Source organism: Kryptolebias marmoratus, linkage group LG1 (genome assembly GCF_001649575.2).
Source record: "Kryptolebias marmoratus isolate JLee-2015 linkage group LG1, ASM164957v2, whole genome shotgun sequence".
NCBI classification, from domain to species: domain Eukaryota; kingdom Metazoa; phylum Chordata; class Actinopteri; order Cyprinodontiformes; family Rivulidae; genus Kryptolebias; species Kryptolebias marmoratus.
In genome coordinates, this window is record NC_051430.1 from 2,177,499 (window position 1) to 2,198,324 (window position 20,826).

General features: G+C 37.8%; 2 protein-coding genes across 4 annotated transcripts in view; both read right to left on the minus strand.

Moving 5' to 3' along the window:
* Window positions 1–8,001, minus strand: part of golga1 (golgin A1) — a 35,917-nt gene extending 27,916 nt beyond the window's left edge. For all 3 annotated transcript variants that reach the window (XM_017432986.3, XM_017432987.3, XM_017432985.3), the window contains exons 1-2: window positions 7,805–8,001; window positions 6,887–7,186 (exon numbers count right to left, since the gene is read on the minus strand). In XM_017432986.3, the coding sequence (XP_017288475.1) occupies window positions 6,887–7,015 (129 nt within the window). In that variant the 5' untranslated portion in view covers window positions 7,016–7,186; window positions 7,805–8,001. The remainder of the gene's footprint in view (window positions 1–6,886; window positions 7,187–7,804) is intronic.
* Window positions 8,002–11,966: 3,965 nt separating this feature from the next.
* On the minus strand, window positions 11,967–20,379 carry LOC108245772 (serine/threonine-protein phosphatase 6 catalytic subunit). Its single transcript, XM_017432955.3, has 7 exons — window positions 20,226–20,379; window positions 17,288–17,383; window positions 17,130–17,195; window positions 16,890–17,031; window positions 16,734–16,813; window positions 14,575–14,784; window positions 11,967–12,857 (listed from the first exon to the last, which is right to left on the minus strand). The coding sequence occupies exons 1-7, from the start codon at window positions 20,298–20,300 to the stop codon at window positions 12,609–12,611; spliced, it is 918 nt and encodes a 305-aa protein (XP_017288444.1). The 5' UTR covers window positions 20,301–20,379; the 3' UTR covers window positions 11,967–12,608.
* Window positions 20,380–20,826: the final 447 nt, after the last annotated feature.

Here is a 20,826-nt window from a genome sequence, read left to right on the forward strand (position 1 = left end):
CCTTTTCACAAGATTCTAATTTTCTGATATGATGAATTTGAGATTTTCATTTGTTGTCATTTGTAATCATCAAAATTAAACGAAATAAACATTTGAAATATATGAGTTTGTATGTAATGTATGAATATAATATATAAGTTTCACTTTTTAAATGGAATTACTGAAATCAATCTACTTTTTCATGATATTCTAATTGTATGACCAGCACCTGTAATTCACATTAGCTACCACAAAAATGGCTTTATTTAGCCAGTCAGTTTTACAGATACTGAGCTAAATTTCATGTAGCAGTAGCTGAGAGTAATTTACACAATGCACTGCATCCAAATTATTATGCAAATACAATTTAAGTGAAATAAGCATTTGATTTTTAGTTTTTCAATTAAAGTTTTCAATTTTTGCAGTTTCTCCTGTCTGTTTAGATCACTGACATCAATCTCACAGGCAGGATTGCTTTTTTGATGGCCAGGTACAATTAATCAAAGAAAAACTACTTAAGGAGGTTGTTCCACAATATTGAACAATGTCACAGCTTTCAATATGGAAAAAAAAGAATCTTTCTGCAGATGAAAGGCATGAAATAGTGAAATCTCCGTTGATGACATTGCATGCAAGACATTACTATGAAAACATTGGATATTTCACAAAAAGGTTAACATCATTGTACAGTGAGAGCTTTAAGTGTGATTCAGAGTCCAGATGCGTTTGTTGAGACAAAAGCATATTAAGGAAAATTTCTGACAGGCAAATGTGTGAAATTCAGAGAGCAAAAAAGCCACTGATGAGCAGCAAACATATTTTTGAAGCTGCTGCTGTCTCTGAGTCCCAAGAACCTCATGATGCAGGATCCTCAAGAGGTTTGCTGTTGTGCAAAGAGCTATATTTTGGTTTCCATTAAGCAGGACCCACAAGGAGAAATAATTGTAATGGGCTCAGAAAATACATGAAGACTAACTTTAAAACATTCAAGATTCACTTTGTAAATCTTTGGCATTCACTTTTAGAGTCAACACCATTAGAAAAAAATCTAACATCTCAGCTTTAAAACCTCGAACTCCACACTCTCTGCTTTTTAAATTGAGAAAGCTCCTTGGATGAGAAGCGAATCATAATAGAAGTCCAGTTGTTTTTGTTTTTAACTTCTTTTTGAATTTACCATGTCCTGGATGACTGAGAATCTACACCAGCATAACTTTAAAACAGTTTTGTTCACCGTTGAATGGTGTGCTTTGCGGGATGGTTCAGATGGATAGAGTTCTGGATGGTTGGTGCATGGCCGTCATGTTCCAATAAGGCTGAGATGTCAACAAGGAGGTGGTGGAGTGATGTTTTGGGCTGGAATAATTGGGAATGACTTGGTGGGTCCTTTTAGGATGCCTGAAGGTGTCAAAATAATTTCTGCAAAATATGTGGAGTTCCTAGCTAACTATTTCCTGGTATAAAAAGAAAAGTCATGCCGTTGGGAGTAAAATCATTTTCATGCAAGACAATGCACCATCTTATGCTATAAAGAATACCATTGAGGCCTTGGCTGATATGGGCAAAACAGAAGAGGAAATCCTGATGCGGTTACCATCGTCTCCTGACCTCAACCCTTTTGAGAACCTGTAGAACATCCTTAAAGGGAGGATTGTTGACAGCAAGCAGCAGTTTACCTCAAAACAGCACCTCTGGGAGGCAGTTCTGGTATCCCCAAAGGAAACACAGGCACAAAGTATACATGGACTTACACTCACTGGCCACTTTATTAGGTACACTTTGCTAGTACCAGGTTGGACCCCCTTTTGCCTTCAGAACTGCCTTAATCCTTCGTGGCATAGATTCAAGAAAGTACTGGAAACATTCCTCAGAGAGTCTGGTCCATATTGACGTGATAGCATCACGCAGTTGCTGCAGATTTGTCGGCTGCACATCCATGATGCGAATCTCCCATTCAACCACATCCCAGAGGTGCTCTATTGGATTGAGATCTGGTGACTATGGAGGCCATTTGAGTACAGTGAACTCATTGTTGTGTTCAAGAAACCAGTCTGAGATGATTCGCGCTTTATGACATGGTGCGTTATCCTGCTGGAAGTAGCCATCAGTAGATGGGTACACTGTGGTCATGAAGGGATGGACATGGTCAGCAGCAATACTCAGGTAGGCTGTGGCATTGACACGATACTCAACTGGTACTAATGGGTCCAAAGTGTGTCAGAAAAATATCTCCCATACCATTGCACCACCACCACCAGCCTGAACCGTTGGTACAAGGCAGGATGGATCCATACTTTCATGTTGTTGATGCCAAATTCTGACCCTACCATCCGAATGTCACAGCAGAAATCGAGACTCATCAGACCAGGCAATGTTTTTTCAATTGTAGCCTCAGTTTCCTGCTCTTAGCTGTGGTGTTCTGCTGCTGTAGCCCATCCACCTCAAGGTTCCACGTGTTGTGTGGTCAGAGATGCTGTTCTGCATACCTCGGCTGTAACGAGTGGTTATTTGAGTTACTGTTGCAGTTCTATCAGCTCAAACCAGTCTGGCTATTCTCCTCTGACCTCTGGCATCAACAAGGCATTCACGCCCACAGAACTGCCACTCACTGGATATTTTCTCTTTTTTGGACCATTCTCTGTAAACCCTAGAGATGGTTGTGCGTGAAGAACCCAGTAGATCAGCAGTTTCTGAAATACTCAGACCAGCCCGTCTGGCACCAACAACCATGCCACGTTCAAAGCCACTTAAATCATCTTTCTTTCCCATTCTGATGCTCGGTTTGAACTGCAGCAGATCATCTTGGCCATGTCTACATGCCTAAATGCATTGAGTTGCAGCCATGTGATTGGCTGATCCAACATTTGCGTTAATGAGCAGTTGGACAGGTGCACCTAATAAAGTGGCCGGTGAGTGTACATGTTCAATGGATGGGAGAGTTGTTAAGGTGATGTCAAAGGAGTGCTCCTGTGTTAATATGCGACTATGTCTGTAAAGATGATAATGAATAAAATAACATTTGATTTAGAAAAATTATGCCTGAATGCAAAAAAGATACAGATTTCCATTTTTAAATTGTTGCAAACAATTAAGTATTTTAAAACTCTGTTGTGCCTAATAATTTGGAGCTGTATTTTGAGTTATTTAACAAAAAAATACGGTTGTTGATGTCAGTGGTAATTTTGTTTCATAAAATCCATGTAAAATGTTAATTTGATTGTTGAGGAATTAAAGAATTTCAACTGACTGTCTATTATAGTGACTATTTAGAAAATAAAGAGCAAAAGCAGAATATGCATAATAATTTGGAACGTAGTGTATACTCTGAGCACTAACAAATGTCACAATATTGCATGAAATGCATCATAGGGTCATTTATTAAGTTTGACCAAAATGCCTCCATCCTGTTATTTCTCACCATGAGAAGAATTCAGTCTAAAACTCTGGTAAGAAAGGTGGCGGGTGATCTGTGTTTATGTAAATGTGTGCATACGCGTTTCGTTTTTTCGTTTCTTTTTTTCCCCCTTTTTTGTTTGTTTCTTGTTCTTTTTTGTACTCACAGAGCTATGCAATTATTACCACCTTACACAGTTAAAAAAAGTTCTGTAATAGAACAACAGAAATTTTAGTAACTTTCTATAACACTCACTGAGATCAAAATCTTTAGTTTATCAGTGATTCCTCCAGACGACACAGTGAAAGATTCTCTTGGAGACAAATTGTTATGATTCACATTAGAGATTTGCATCGAGCCGGACAACCAGACAACCAGACACAAGTCTGGATTCATCTCCAAATGAATACCTGATATTTTAAGGTTGAACTTCAGTAATGATAACATCTTCAGTGAGTATTATTTTTTATATTTTTTTCTTCTAAGTTTGTACAATATGTCATTGACATATTGAATAATTTAATGATATCAATAAACACTGTATATGGAACTGACTAAAAGAAAAAAAAAAGTAAAAATAAATAAGTTAACAACCTAAAAATTCTACAATGTAGCAAAAATGGAAAAAGAATGTCCCATTTAAAACCAAGGTACCAAGGCAACTCAATCCATTATTTAGGCTGGTGAAACTGAGACCATACCCCGAGTCTTTCTGCCTCAAGCAGTGTGGGATGAATCCTCCCTGATCATATGTTGTGCTTTAAGTACGTGATAACAACAACGGTCGGCTACTACCACACCATTTTTAGCCCCATATTTGAAAATCTGGCTTTTCCAATGTCAAATGACTGTGGCAACCATGTTCAATTGGATTGAGTCCAAAAGTTAATCAGTTGTCAATGTCCAGTCATTTTTGTTTTCGACCATTTTCAACAAACAAAACAATTTCAAAGAGAAATGTACATACAATCCTACAAAAATAAATGTATAAATTACTTGGTTACAGATCATTCTACCATAGTATTACTGGTTTCCATTTTACCTCAAATTTGTCCACCTTGTAGTTGTTTGTTCCATTGTGTGATGCTGGAAGTTTGTGACTTCAACCATGAACAACATTCAACATTCCAAGTATATAATGTATAAATCAAGTTTTACGTTCACACCCATAATCTCCTTGATCTCTTTTTGTACAAACTCCCAGTAAGTGATCACCTTTGGACAGTCACCCCACCTCTTCACACTTTGTCCAACATAGATTAGACATTTTACAGTATTTGAAAGTGATGATTGGGGTATGAAAATAGTGCATGTTTACCTTTCAGTCAAATTCCCTCCATGTAGGACAATTGGTTCATTTATGCCCAGACCTGAATGATTCCTCCAAGTCATCATCTGTTTTTATTACATTTGCTTCTAATTCCAATTTTCCCTTTATACTCAAGCTGTTAACCATGGAATCACTCTGTAATGCTTTATACATTTGATAAATTAGTCCTTTCATCAAGTTACTTTGCTTACATGCTATAAGCAGCTCCTCCATTTTAGTTGGTTAGTTTTTCCCCATTCATCATGTTTCTGGAGGTAGTGTCTGATTTGTACTTATACAAATTATTCTTTGGTAAAAGTTATCTTTTTTCAGTTGGTTAAAGGATTTCACAGTTGCCACTTTGAACATTGGTGCTATGAATACCAGTCCTTTATTTGGCCATTTCTTAAACCCTCTATCTTTAGTACATGGAATAAACTCTGGATTTTTAGCAATTTTTGTAGCTCTACTCACCAAATTTGATTAACCAAATTTCTTTTGTATTGTTGACCAAATTTTCATAGTTTTTTTTTTATCCAATCATTTTGAATTTGCAGTTTTTAAATTGTATTTTTTGTCAACAAGGGCACTGATTCCAAATACACTTTAGGACAGGATCTCTGCTCCACTTCTGTCCATATTGAATCTTTATCCACGTTTTGTTACCCAGACCTGTCTGACTGGTGACAGTTAACAGATTTTCCCAACTGAGACTTTCCTATGACTTTACCTTAAAGAGTGAAATGTTACATGATAAACAGAAAGATGAAGAAATTTAACATTGTTCTATCAACCAAAAATTCATTTAAATAAGCAAGAAAATCATTTAAACTTACTGGTCACATTTTACCAACAATGAGTTATTTACTCATCTCCTGCCTTTCTACTAAAAAGAATTATTCTTAGACCACAAAAAATGAAATTAATGTTCACATGTTTAGGAACTACTATAGTTTTATTACCACCTGACATCAAAAGTCTAAGTCAGACAATGTTTTTGCCCTTGTCTAAGTGTGCGTTCTGTGTCTGTCTAAACTTCTCATTAACCACAGGATGAATTTTATTTCAACTTACTAAAAATAAGCAAAATATCTTAGGAACCACTTGACAAGTTTTATTCAAACTTTCAAGAAATAATTAGTGGGTGTTCCTCTGCAACGGATTACTATTTGGAGCTAACCCAATTCAAGATGGCTGCCACAGGTAGCTGCCAAAAACCAAAAGAAATTTCCATAACTCAGTCAATTTTACAGATAGTGAGCCAAAAATATTGGTGTGGTAGCAGCTGAGAGTCATCCCAACACGTACTCTGAGAATGATATCTAGCAATATTTGCATGATGCCATTTTCAAGGTTTGACCAAAATAGCTTCAACTCCTTTATTACTCAACATAAGAGGATTTCAGTTTAAAACTCTGGTAAGAAAGGCAGCGGGTGACATGCATTCCTTCAAGGAATGTCATGCCTTTATTTTTTTTACTGTTAGAATTCTGATGTGATTTTAAATGCATGTACTGCATAGATTCTTCTCTAAAAATTAACAAGAAAAAAGATGTCGCACCTACTGCATGTCTACCACTGCAAAAATATAGCATATGTATTGGTTGTGAAGAACAAGAGCAGTAAAATGCCCTTATTTAGCCTCAGTTACAAATCTTAATGCAGTAGCACCACAGCATCAAGAGGAGAATGAAATTCAGAGAACCTAAATAATATAGTGTCTCGTGGAAGGGAACCCAAAGCAGCCCAATGTTCACATTGCGCAATGTGTGACAAAGCAATACAATTTTATCTTTGTCTTTATAATATGAAACTTATCAAACAGGGTCATAAGAGCCTGTTTAGAGAAATGTAAGAGAAATTTTCTTACAAGCTAAAAATCAGAACTTCACAAGTCCTGTTTTACACAACTTCTGAATAATAATATGAATTGGTTTGAGGATATAAGCTGGTGTTGAGATAAAACTGGAACTACTGTGCATGTTTTTTTCTTGAGTATGGAAAAAGTTGTGATTGTATTTCTTTTGACTTATTAGTTACATAACATTCAAAAGAATTTACCCATTTATATACATTTTATGAGTTTTGGCATGTCTACCAGGTACTATTTTTTAATTTAGAAATTGGGTTTGCAGGAAATTCAGTGTTTGGTAACAAAAAGCAAAGCAAGTTTAAGACCAGTAGGAAGACATCAGAGTACTTACAAAATCATCCCCAGAGTCTACTCCCACTGAAGTAATGGATTCCTTGCTGATGGTTCGTGGTATACGTACACCACTCCGAGGAGCTGTGGCTGCCTCTTCTGCAATCTTTTTCTTCAGTTTGGCAAACATAGTACTCCCTTCAGCAGCTCTGCCTGAGTGCAATGTGCAGTTTCTGGAGAGGTTGAGGTTCTACCTGATGCATGGATTTACAGCTCCTGGTGCTGATGGCTGAAGCAGAGCAGTGTTCTTGTGTAGTGCAGCTTTAAAAAGGCTTGTTGTGGTGGGTCCATTCTGTTACATCTAGGAAAAGAAACATAACTCTTGTCAAAATGCCAAAACTTACAATATAGCTACAACTTGCATATGACAAATAGTTGTAATAACCCCAATAATAAGATCAAGACCCATTGTTTTTGTTCTGTCACTATAAAGATCTGACACTTTGACAGTTTTGACATATAAATGTGTTTACATTGGGACAGTTTTGACCATATTCAAACCCAACTAGAATGGTCAGTGGTTTTAGAGTCGAATTGTTTCCAGTAGCTAAATAACTGTGTTAACTCCAAGCAGATGACAGCCTCCTGAATGCATATTTTATTGTGTAAACTGCAGCAGGTATTTAAATGTTTATGGTACAAGGAACATTTCCCCCTTAAGCTTAGAAAATCCAGGCACAACACCGGAAAGTTAAATTTATTCTTGACAATATTATTAGGAAATAAGCTTCCGTTTATTTTGACTATTTCCAAGTGCCGTCGATTTAGTTTACAAACTGTGAAAAAGCTGAATTTAAATTGGTCTTATGAGCGTTAATAAAATTGTTTTCACAACCAGAGCTAGCTCCGATACTCATAACAATGAGTCCTGTTAGCTGTCGTTAGCCTTTCCGTTCACTGAACTCGTCTTTTCTCTTACCGTGTTAACTTCAGCTAAAAATCAGAACGTTGCATTTTTCCGTCCTGAATTGCTGTACGTCTTCTTTTTGTCCACGTTCACTTAAAATGCGTTAACAGAGCCAGTCTCGGCGAGAAGTATTAAAGAACTCGGTGCTACTGTCTCGTCTGACAAGCTAGCAGTTACACGTCATCACCCCAACACAGATGACAGCTGACGTCACCACGCAGCCTCTGCTGATTGGACAGAAGAACGTGGAAGGCGTGTTGGTGTTGGTAACCTACATCGGTTTACATTTACTCCACAGTCGATGGTAACCTATTCCTCCTATTCCTCCTAGAGGCAGAAGAAGGAAACGCAGAAGCAAAAGCAACTATTGAACATTTTAAGATAATTAATGTTTATGTCAGTTACCATAAACTTTCTGATTCCTTATGAAGGTAATACTGAATGATTGTTGAAGCTAATAGTTTCAATGTAGCTTTTTTTAGTTATTAAAATCAATATAATTATTTGAACATTTTAAAAATTACTTTCAAAAGTTTGAATTTACAAAAAAAAAAAAATCTTTATTGCTACAAATTCTCCCTTTTACCTTTTACCTTCCTTTTATGTTGTCATTTGTATATTTTCCATGTGAACTCATAATACAGATAATTTCATAGGGTCATTTTGTTGTTGTTGTTTTGGGGGGATTGGAGGTAGTTGTTCAGAATGCTGAGCATGTGCAGGGCATATGTTAAATGAAAGGTGGATTGCTTTTTGTAAATATATCATTTTCAAATGTTTTTTTTATTTAAACAACATCTGACTCCATCCTTTCTAAACAATATGCTAGGTCATCTTTTCAGAAGAAAAGTTTAGCTAAGTTAGCTCCAGTTAAACTAAATTATAGTCACATTACAAGAAAGCTTCCTTTTATATGGGTCTTTGTATTTCAGATATGTGGTAATATCTGACGCTGAAAGAACTACAATATTTGTTTTATATGTTGCTGTCAGTTACATTGGCATTTTCAAGCAACACTATTAGGGTAATTAAAAAGCTAAGGTGCATCCCATTCTAAGTATCTGTATCCCATTAAAAGTAAAATCCAAATCATAGATTTGTTTGGAAAGTACTAATATAAAAAGAAAAGACCCTACAGTCCATCCATCTAGTCATTATCTACTGCTTATTCTGGAGTTGGGGTGCAGAGGCAGCAGTTTGAGCAGGGAAGCCCAGACATTCCTCTTCAACCTCTTCCAGCTCCTCTGGGAGGATTCCAAGGTGTTCCCAGACCAGCCGAGAAACTGTCTCTCCAGCATGTCCTGAGTCTTCCTCGGGGTCACCTCTCAGTTGGACATACCCAGAACACCTCCCTAGGGAGGCATCCAGGGGTCATCCTTACCAAATGCCCGAACCATGTCAACTGGTTCCTCTTGATGTGGAGGAGCAGTGGCTCTACTCAGAGTCCCTCCCTGATAATCAAACTTCTCACCCTATCTCTAAGGAAAGGCCCAGCTACGCTGCAGAGAAGACTCATTTCCACCGCCTTCATCTGCAATCTTGTTCTTTCTGTTATTACCCAAAGTTCATGACCAGAGGTGAGGATAGGACCATAGACCGACCAGTAATCAAAGTTTTGCCTTGCAGCTCAGCTCCGTCTTCTCCACAACAGACCAGTACAAAGTACTGCGGAAGCTGCACCGATCCTCTGTCAGTCTCACACTTCATTCTTCCCTCACTTGTAAACAACACCCCAAAACTCCTCCACTTGAGGCAGCACCTCATTTGCAACCTGGAGAGAGCAGTCCACCCTTTTCCAACGGAGGACCATGGCCTCAGATTTGGAAGTGCTGATTCTCATCCCAGCCACATCACACTTGGCTGCGAACCGCTCCAGCGAGAGCTGGAGATGACACCAGCAGGACCATGTTATCTGCAAATAGCAGAGATGGAATCCTGAGGCCACTAAACTGGAGCCCCTCCACCCTGTGGAGGGGCTCCAGTTTTCTAAAACACTGATCAGACTTTATAGACTGATTTATTCAGATTAGCTGTGTAGAGTGTTGTGTGGATGGGTAAATAACGGCACAGATTGTGTTGTAAAGCACTTTGAGTTGCTTGATTGGCTCTAGATAAGTACACTCCATTTACTCTTGTTTGACAAAAGAAAAAACTATTTTTATATTTTTTTTCCTTTCCCCTTAAATTACCAAATGAATATGAAATTGTGTCATGACATCTACAGAATTTAGCCTATTTTTAAAAACAATGAAAATTATTGCATTTTTAGTTTTATCAGTTTATGACAGACCAATTAAAAATAAGCAAGAGCAAACTTGTTTAGAAGCAAAGATCAGTATTGCTGGCTACTAAAGTTAGACTCCTATGTCCACTTGTTTTGGCAGTCCTTCTCTGTGCTGCAGAAACCTGTACTCTGACTGCTGAGATAAAGAAAAGAATATGCACTTTTGAAATGGCCTGCTACCTACGTCTGCTTCCGGTCCACTGGTCCTCCCACTCTACAAATGCTGAGATCCGCCAAAGAGTCCACATCCTCATTGAAGATCATGACTCATTCCTCGCACAGATCAAGAGGAACAAACTAAATTGGTGTGCCCACGTAGTGAGAGCCAAGGAAACTCTGTCAAACGTGATCACTCAAGGAACAGCAGAAGGAACCTGTAAAAGGAGGCATGCCGCTCGTCAATGGGCAGATGACATCTGTACCAGAACAAGGCTTCCATTCCATGCCCTCACCCATTTTGCTGAGGATCGGTCAAGGTGGAAGTTGCTGGTGAATGATGTCTGTACTGCCCCCATGGTAATAGGCTAAGGGACTGATGATGATGATGAATTAGACAAAGAATAAACAAGTATGACTGGTAGAAAGGGTCTGTTTGTGTAGATTCTCAGTCATCCAAGACGAGGCAAATCCATCTCAAAACCATTTCCCTTCTCATACTAGGATCTTTTTCCAATCAAAAGAAAGGTGTGGAGTCCCAAGTTTCGGTTTCAGCTGGCATCAGTCCAGCACCTCAATGCATTTTAAAAGCTTGGAGCTTCACACTTTTACTTTGACTTAAAAAAGCTCCTTGGATGAGAAGCAAACCACCGTCAACAACAGAAAAAAAAAAAAGTCCAGTTGCCTCATTTTGAAACTTTTAGGGTTAGGAAGGGTTCTACTCTTTAGGTCTGCAAAGTTGCACATAGAAAAAAATACAATCAAAAATAATGATTAGCATTTAGGAATACATATAACCCACTGCCGTTCATGCCAGCATTTTAGATTCAGAGAAATAGCAGAGCTGCAGCTGTTTTGGTCAAACCTTGAAAATATCATTACCATGTGTTGAGATGTACATCCAGTGATTACTTTGTTTTTTTTTTAAATGTGCCCAGTGGTTCATGAGACGTTGTATATTGCTAATATACTGTGTTGATTCCAATAGTTAATGTCAAAGTTCGTACATGATCCATTAACTCTGGGTTGACACTGACCGCTGATTTGTCTCTTGGAGTAAGCCTGATTCAAGATGACCGCCACAGCAGAAAAATCTGAGCAGACACAAACACAAGTATAATGCAGCCTGTTGGGGATCAGTCTCAGCTACCACCTCATCAAGTTTTATCTCAATATCTGCAAAACTGGCTGTTATACTCATGTTTGTGTTTGCTAAGAGCATTCTGCTGTGGCAGCCATCGTGAATAAGGTTGACTCAAAGAGTTAAAACAGCTGTAGATGTCAACTCATTTAAATCTGTTCAATGATTTATGAGATAGTTTGATAATGGTACAAATGAACATACACAAAGGCAAAAACATTAATGCCCTTTCACTTTTGGCCGATATTAAAGCATTGGAGATGATTTGACCTAATTCACAGAACCAGGTTCAGTGAAAATCACAGCATATAAGCACAAACACAACTGTCTAACATGGTGGTGGAGGGCTGATGATCTGTGCTTGACTAACTTGGCTAAAGAAGAAATTGAGTATTTAAAGTAACAGAAGTTGGACAGATCCAAACAGAAGTAAGGTGACTATTTGTGAGTCTTCTTGCCACTCAGGTTTCATCATTCTGACCTGGCTTTTTATTGTCATGTAGACCAAAGGTCTGGCCTTAGACAGTAGTTATAATTTAAGTTTTGGGTTGAAAATTTCCTGATAGTCATGTTTGCATTGTACCATGGTCTAATTTTATATTTATACACTTTATTTTTTCTGTAATAAAACATGAAAACGTGCACAAAAAAATCATATAGATAAAATAGTCAAAATATAGAATTTACATACATTTTAAAAGGTACCATAGGCTGAACAAAACTTGTAACAAATGAGATGAGCAAAAACTGTTTTCACATAAACTCTCCGGTCTACATTGTTTATTTATAATCATATGTTGTCAGTCTAACAGCATTGAACAATGTAGGATTTTTTTAAATGTTTGTGCAGTGCTTTTATCTTACATCCAGCTAAATATGTCACCATAACAAAATAAAATGGAACAATCTATACAACACTGCATGTACAATTTGCTTAGCAGTGATTCTTCTTTTAATGTGAAGGAGAATGGAGATTTATAAATATGAACATTTTACAAAGTTCAGCTTTTTGAGTCCTTCAGGACTGTGGCGATGCTCAGCAACCTTTCTTTGCTGTAATACTTCAGTGTGATTAATTCTGCAGAGTAAGAGCATTAAATGCACAGAAAGAGAATAAAACTCAACAGTTGGCACAAAGAAATCCACGGTAAAGACGCTAAATGTAATTTAGAAAAACTGGGGTGATAAGTGCCGTGCCTCTGTCTCCTGACTGAGCTACTTCAGCTGTAACACGCTCACAGGAAATAAGGTGTCGTCGTTCGGGGAGGGATGACCCTTTCAGAGTCAGGTACTGCTCTGAAGAGCTTTGGCTCCCGTGTGTTGGCATCTTTGAAGACCATAATGGATGCAATGTTGCCACAGCGGTAGCAGTAGTTGGGAGCAGACCACACTGTGACCAGCTTCTCATCGAACATGAACTTGTAGCCTTCGTGGACAAGCTGGTGTGCCCTGCAGATGAGCTTCAGGTTGTTGATGTGCACAAACTGCAGAAAAAACACAAATAATCACAAGAATTACAATTAACTGCGGCTAGAGCTTCATGTACTCCTACCTACTAACTGTAATCACCAACAAACCTGAAATACACATCTTTAGACTGTGAAATCACAGCACATCAGCAGGACATTAATCCATCCATCCTGTTTCAGTTGTGGGGAGCTGGTGTCTATCTCCACCAGGGGGACACCCTGGACAGGTCACAAGTCCACCCCAGGGACACATAGAGACAAACAACCATTCACACTCTCACTCACACGTAGGGACATTTTAAGAGTTACTAATTAACCTAACATACATGATTTTGGTCTGTGGGAGGAAACTGGAGTACACGGAATACACGTGCACAGGGAGAATATGCAAACTCCAACCAAAAAGGCCCCAGGCCAGGAGGCAACAGCTCTAACCACTACCCTGCCAGGGAAACTCAGACATCCCTCTCTCCAGCTCCTCCTGAGGGACCCCAAGGTGTTCCAGAGGGAATTCTGAGTCTGACCCTGCACAGACCCCCAGTCTCCTCCCAGTGGGACGTACAGAGAAGAACTTCAGACGGAGGTATCCAGAAGTCATTCTACTCAGATGCTGGAAACACCTCAGCCAACTCCTTTCCATGCAGAAAAATAGCTCTTCTCACCTTATTTCTAAAGGCCTTTCCATCCTCCATAAGAAGTTATGAAGTCAGCTCTCAGTCACGTGGTTGTGTGACGAAATATTAATTTTTGTTTGCATAGCAGCTTCGTCCACCCCCTCTCAACACAAGGCCCGGGCCAAACTTTTTCTCCTAGGGGTGTTGTGTGATTGGTCTGATGTTGTTGTGGGCATGTTTATGTGGAAAAGACTGTGACCTTTAATGGAGTCATTTTGTTTCTACTGCTCTGCTAAGAAGTAGCTGGCTGAGGCTGTTAGAAAATACAGCTGATTCAGCAAAACTTATAAACCTATGAACTAACAAAGACACAGGAAGCTCGTTGTGACTGTGGTGGCCAGAAGGAAGCGCACCTCGGCCGGGCAGCTTCGGAACATGTTCCTTTCATTCGCTCATTATTGTTCACCGTCATATTTGCAACATAGCCAGATCAGTAAATCGACCACTTTGCCTTTCAGCTTAGCACGTTCTTTTGCTACAACGGACTGGAACAACGCCCACATTACTGCAGACAAGGCCCTGATCCACCTCCTGCTCCATCCTATCATCACTGATGAACAAAACTGAACTCTTTTACTTCAGGCTAAGACTCACACAACATCAAGAGCAGAAAGAGCTGCTGAGCTGTCTTTCAACCACCTGGTGGCTCTTCTAAAGTTCTAAATATAAAAAAACATCTTGGTTCATAAATTGGTCATTAACCCCAATGTTTCCATGAATACAATTTGATGTTTATCAACGGACTATATTCTGAACCCAAAGGACAAAAAAACAAAACAAAAAAAAAAAACAACCTTGAATCAGTTAGTCCACAAGAAAATATACTAAAGAGGCCAGCATTTCTCTGTGTTGCTGCAGAAAAGCCACTGAAATCCTTTAGTTGCAAATTGTTTACTTTTTTATGAAAAAATGTTTTTGCAAAAAGTTAAAACTATCAAACATACAGCTTTACTGCAGTATATTTATTTATTATTATGTCTTTATTATATAAAAGCATAGAAAGAAAGCAGTATGCATTTCATTCATCCAGTTCAGGACATTTAACATCTCAAGCCTACCTCATTTGTGACCTTTGCACCAAAAAGCCACCCAGCTCCTCTGGGACTGATGGCCCACGTATCCACATCCTCAGGGTCTGACCACACCAGGTCACAGAAGGCTCCTTTGTGGGGGATCTCCTGATTCCGCTCAATGGTTCGAATTTGGTCCAAGGTCTTTATGTCTGGAGAGAGGCCACCGTGGACGCAAAGGACCTGTTCGTCCATCAGCTGACAGACAGCAACAAAAAAATGGAATCACAGTTCTTATTGTCTGCATTGAACCTTTACATATTTCTTACGAGTGTCTCTGGGTTTGACTCTATTGATGGGGATACAGTGGGCTAAATTTTTAATATAGTTTCAAATAAACAATACTTTGTAATTAGTAAGACATGATCCATTCAAAATCTATCAGTCATCAGTTACTGGGAGGCTGAAAATCACCTGAGAGCACCTATGAAGATATTTTAATCACACTGTTGTCTTGTCATGTAGAAGCCTCAGCAATGAAAAGCACTACAAAAACTGAATAGCTAGATGTGAAATTGTTATTTACTTTCAGTTCTGTAAGAACACACTAATCTACACATTAGTCTGGAGCTTTGTGATGGAGCTACATTTTTAATCCTAGAAGCTGAAAATGTTGTTTTTGCTCCAAGCAGGTGAACTATAAACAGAAACTTTACATGCCATGTTTTTTTGTGAAGTAAAACAGCAGAAAAAAAGTATATCAGTACAACCACAGTGGTAAGATTGATAGTTACTGATCATGAAGATTTAAGCTGGATGGTATTTTTAAAGCATGCAGCAAACAGAGCTAAAAGCTACATGCTAATATCACTTGACTTGATCAGCCGAGTTTGAAACTCACAAACAATTATTTGTAATGATCAGTGTTGTTATTGTATATTAATCAGAAAATAATTTAAACTAAATAATGTGTCCCAGGCCCAATGCTAAATAACTCAACTCTCCTCTCTCCTCCATCATCCTGACAGTAAAAATGTGTTGGGCTGTTAGTTTTTCATTAATAAAATGAACAAACAAGAAAACAGTCTTTTGATTTGGTGGACTGTTTAAGTGTAAAGTTTTACTGTTTCCCTGGTGGATGTGAGCAAATGAGGTTCCAAAGCAGTTTGACAGCATCAAAATCACAATGCTAAGAATAAAACAAAATACTCTAAATTTACAAAGCTTTTTTTTCTCTCCCACCTGTTGTGACTACAGCCTTTCTCTGAGAACCTTGTACAGCTCATGCTTAATGTTTTGATAACAATAGCTGAACCAAATGTTTGTCAGATTTATGAGTGACAAAGCTAAGAGGCTAACACCATCGGAAAGAATGCTTCCTGATTTCCTCAATATGAAAGTGCACATGTTTAAGCAAAGAATAAATTCAATTGTAAACTAGACAGGGGACAGCTCTGTGTGTTTGCATTTTGAACACTGTTTGAACTTCCTAATTATGCACCAAGTATTCACAGTCAGGTGTCATTATAAGTAGATGCCAGCAAGACACATTGGAGTACACTAGGGCTGAACAATCTTGGAAACTAATCGAACTGCAATTTTTTTACCTCAATATTGTGATTTAATATGCAATTATTTTTTAATGTCTTCTTCTAATGTATTTTTCAACAAACACAAACAATAAATCAATCTGTTTCATAATAAACAATATCAGATTCATTTAAAGTGCAGATTATAACAATACAGCAAACAACTTTGTGGCTTTAAAACTTCAACCACTTGATATGGAAACATATGGACTGCACCTCTTAAACACTGTCTAAAGTCTATAAATAAATAAATAAAATATACAGATATAAAAAAGTCACGTCACCAGATCATGTGACCTGTTAAATGGCAGCCTTTGTGGTCAGAAAATCTCGTTTTGTCATATCGCGATATTATCTCAAATCGTTTAGCCCTAGAATGAAACATTGTTTGTATGGACCGCAAAGAAACTTGGGAGTTTGGTGCTGTTTTAAGACAGCAGTAATATACTTTGGTTCGAGCTACATTCAGACTAGCCATTAGCACATCAATCCAGACCAAATTAAACCGTTTTTCCAAATTGACATTGTATGTACAACAGGTAACATTATTTATAACACAACCCCACTTCAAAATGGCCAAAATATTCCTTTACCAAACATGAAAACGTCTATACTTACGGCTGCAACTGTTAACATGTCAAAAACTTTGGTGCAATAACGCCAGGCATTTGCATTTCCATACTTGGTCTGGCACTCATCTGTAAGACATAAAAATATTATATTTGAGATATAGATGTTTCTCCTTGCAGATCAACAACTTAAATCTAACCTCACCATAAAAGCCATAAACTTGGGTGATCTGCCTGCTCTCGTGGTTTCCACGAAGAAGAGTGATGCGGTCTGGCCATTTAGCTTTCAGCACCAGCAGATATGTAAATGTCTCCAAGCTGTAATATCCTCGGTCAACAAAGTCCCCCTACAGAGGAGAGACATTTGTTACATATACTCTGCCACAAAGCCAAATGACAAAAGAAAAAATGTTTTTTTAATTCAGTTAGACAGAAAAACACAAACCATGAAGATGTAATTTGTGTCTGGGACCTGGCCACCAGTTCGGAAGAGTTCACAAAGATCATAAAACTATAGGAAAGACACATCAGAATTTATGGTGGGCATTTTGGTAACTATGCAAAAAATAATTAAAATATTGTAATGATTTGAGATTGGTTTACCTGGCCATGAATGTCTCCACACACTGTTACAGGAGTAGAAACAGGCTGAACGTTGGACTCCTCCAGAAGAAGATCACATACATAATCACATAACCTCTGCATCGAACAAAGAGTGAAAAACAGAAACAACAAGTAAGCATTTAGGTTTTAAGTGGAGACACAGTTTGTTACACACATCCTGATAATACGCATTTTGGTCTATTTGCCTCAAAATGTCACAGAATGATCATTTAGTTTGGTTAAGACGTAAAGTATCTAAAATCACACATAACGAAAAGATGACATTTGGGGCTGAAAAATATTAGGCCTAGCTAAAGTAACCTGCTACACCAAGACAATGGCAGTTTTAATGAACTTTGATTGTTTGTGACCAAGTGACCAGCCTTGACTGTGGCCTCCATTTGAACTGACTTTGATTTTGGTTCATTGGCAAAAGGTCAGCCAGAGAACTGGGTATGAAAAAAAGTTTTTTAGAGAGGTTGAATCTGTCAGAAGTAAAGCTGGGTAAAGGCTCAGCAGTCTGTGGAAAACTGCATCTAAAAATAGTAGAATAATTTAAAAAATTGTTATTCTAACACAGTGACTGCTGGAGATACACACCAGCTCCCCTGCAACCCTTTATGGAAAAGCAGGTAAGAAAATGGATAATTAATGTTCCTCAATGGAAAATAGTGAAAACTTTGAATATTATCTACATTATCTGCAGTCCATATCATCATCAAAAGATTTCAAGAATCTGGAGAAAAGACGAGGCTGAAAGTTATTGGAGACTCGTTTATCTTCAGGCCCTTAGGTGGCACTGCATTAAAAAACAGGTTTGATTCTGTTATGGATATGGGCGTAAATCCCGAGGGGGTCAGGATCCCCTGGCCATAAATATGGAAAAACAGAGATTAACTCCCCAATAAATCATTTGAGGAAACTATACTGTTTAAGTAATATAATAAACAGAAAGCAAATCCACCATTTATTTCTGCAAAACAATACATCTGCCTTTCAAAATGATGTCCCTCCCATCATTCTAACAGTGACACAGTCCATCACTATTAACAGATAGGAGCGGTGGATTTTGCAAAAGTTCACTTTAAACAAATGACATGTTGCATGTTTTATATATTTCCACAGCATTTTGTTCACTTCATTTCCTTCTGGTTGAATCTTGTGTGTGAAAGCCAGTAGCTACCCACACAAATTGTACTATTTGCATTACATTTTCTGTGAGTAAAGGATAGAATATTCGTTGCTTAATATCTATTTTGTTGCTTTTTGTGCACAAAGTTATTGCCCTTTTCTACCTCTCGCAGGTCAAACTTGTGTCTCGTAAAGACACTAATCCGAGTATTTATTTACATGTTTCCATGGCAATACTAAAAGTCCTTGTGCTCGTGAAGCAAATGTTTCCTTGTGGACTGTATTATTGTGTATTGATGTATGTCAGATGTTTAGTAACTTTTCCTATATTTTTTACGGTTTTATATTTTTGTAAAACAAAGAATAAAAGTGTTGTAAGTCACCTGACCACCTGACCTGGAACCAGAACCAAGCGCCATAATGAATTTTAAAATATACAGATGAAGAAATAATCCAAAAAGTTTTAAAAAACAATATGGAGAAATACGCTTGGTGTATTTCTGCAACCGGTCTACCTGGCTGCAACGATAATTAATGTTTAATTTTCTTTTCATTTTACAACAGTACATTAGACTATCTTAAGCATTGTAGCCCACAGCTACAAAGCTTAGCCAAGCAGAAACTGAAGTAGCAGAGAACCAATGATTAACCCTTGAAAACTTGATCATCCAGACTTTTGGTAAGTTTCCACTGAGTAGATGGGTGTTTTATCTTGACTCATAGCTGTGATGCAGGGCATGAGGTGTGTTTACACAAACATGTGCATGTGGGAACAGCCCAATGATATAATGCAGTTCAGAAGGCTGATTAACAGTACTTTCACAATAAAAGCCAGATTCCATGTAAAATGTAGCTGCTTTTTGCCAATAAAGTTCATTTTCAAATTACATTTAAGGGTTATCTCAGTGAGATTACATGCAACTTTCATTTCTATTATCCATGTTTAATCTGTATGATGTGAGAATTTCACCACAACACTTTGCTGAGAAGAATTATACAAAAATTATACAATAAAATGTCTATTCAGCCAAAAGCTAGATAGTGGAATATCAAATAATTAAAATATTTATATAAGGGTTGGAAGGTAAAATCTATTTGTAGGTGCATCACATTGCAGACATGGAAGTTTCTGAATTGAATTTGTTTTGTTAATTAATAATGTAATGCTGAGGAACTCTGAAGGCAAACATCAGAAGTGTAAAAGTGCACATGAACACATGTACAAGATGGCTGAGCAACATATATTACTGGAAGTAAATTAATTACATACTTTGCTTTAAAATGATCAAATAGTCACACTAGAAGGGAGTTTGGGGATGGGGGTGCATCAAGACAATGAAAATGAACTAATAATCGTTTTATCATCACATTGCAGACCTCTGAACCGAAACTGAATTTAATTGTGAGGTGCCTAAAGACTATTGTTTAAGGAGGGTACACAGATCTTCAGTCTGTGCTAGGCAAAGTTTCATGAAATAATGGATTCGACATTGAGCTCATTTTACTAAAGCCAGGCTCACAAAAACATTTGACACAGTTTTCCATCTGTGTGAACGATGCCAACAGGCCACAGCAAATAACTCGCATGTTTTGGAGCTGTTCCTCCATGAAGAGGTTCTGGTCTAAATATTTTCTTACATTGTCTAATGTAAACGAAGAGACTATCGCTCCTACTTCCTATCCTCCACAGCAGCTCCCACAAGCTAATGCTGCTGCGTTCTCGTATGAAACGGCGCACATACAGCACTAACTGTACTAAATTCATCATATGTCTTCAACTAAAATATTTAGCAAACGTGATATTTACCTTGAGGTCATTCTCTGGGAGATATTTGCACTGTTTAGCAATCTCCGCGTATTTATCCAGATCTAACGGCGCCATTGTACCGTCAATAGTGACTTCCTGCTCCGCTTCAGATGAGCATAGCTGTCCTTTAGCCTCCACCGCCCCCTAGCGTCTGACTGAGAGAACTGAAGGGGTTTTAACCCGACATGAAATCCACTGCAATAAAAAAAAAAATACTTGTTTCAAGTAAAACAACATTCTCATCTTGAATTAGGTTGGCCCCAAATGTTAATCAGTTGCACAGTTACAATAAAAAACATTCACCATTGACCTTGACCAAAGTAAATACATAATAATAAAAAAAGTCTTCTGTGTTGTCAAAGAGAACTTACATTTTAATAAAGTAATGCCAATTAAATAAAAACATGGATTGTAAAAAAGTGATTGCATAAATATTCCCCCCTGTTAAAATGATTCTTCTAATTCAACTCTAGATTTATGAAAAGTCCTTGTATTTTTCAGTCAAAGGGTGGATACAAAAAGATTTCTAATGCCCTAAACATCCCCAGGAGTTTTGGTAAATCTATCATCAAGAAATGGAAGGAATTTGGGATATTTGTAA

What these genes read in the sequence shown, in the direction of transcription:
- LOC108245772 (XM_017432955.3), bottom strand. Translation starts at nt 20,300, where the DNA reads ATGGCGCCGTTAGATCTGGATAAATACGCGGAGATTGCTAAACAGTGC. An exon ending in TCCCAGAGAATGACCTCAAG is followed by an intron (nt 17,384 to 20,225) that starts GTAAATATCACG and finishes TGTTCGATGCAG; the next exon opens with AGGTTATGTGATTATGTATG. An exon ending in GTGCAAAGGTCACAAATGAG is followed by an intron (nt 12,858 to 14,574) that starts GTAGGCTTGAGA and finishes TTTTTTCTGCAG; the next exon opens with TTTGTGCACATCAACAACCT.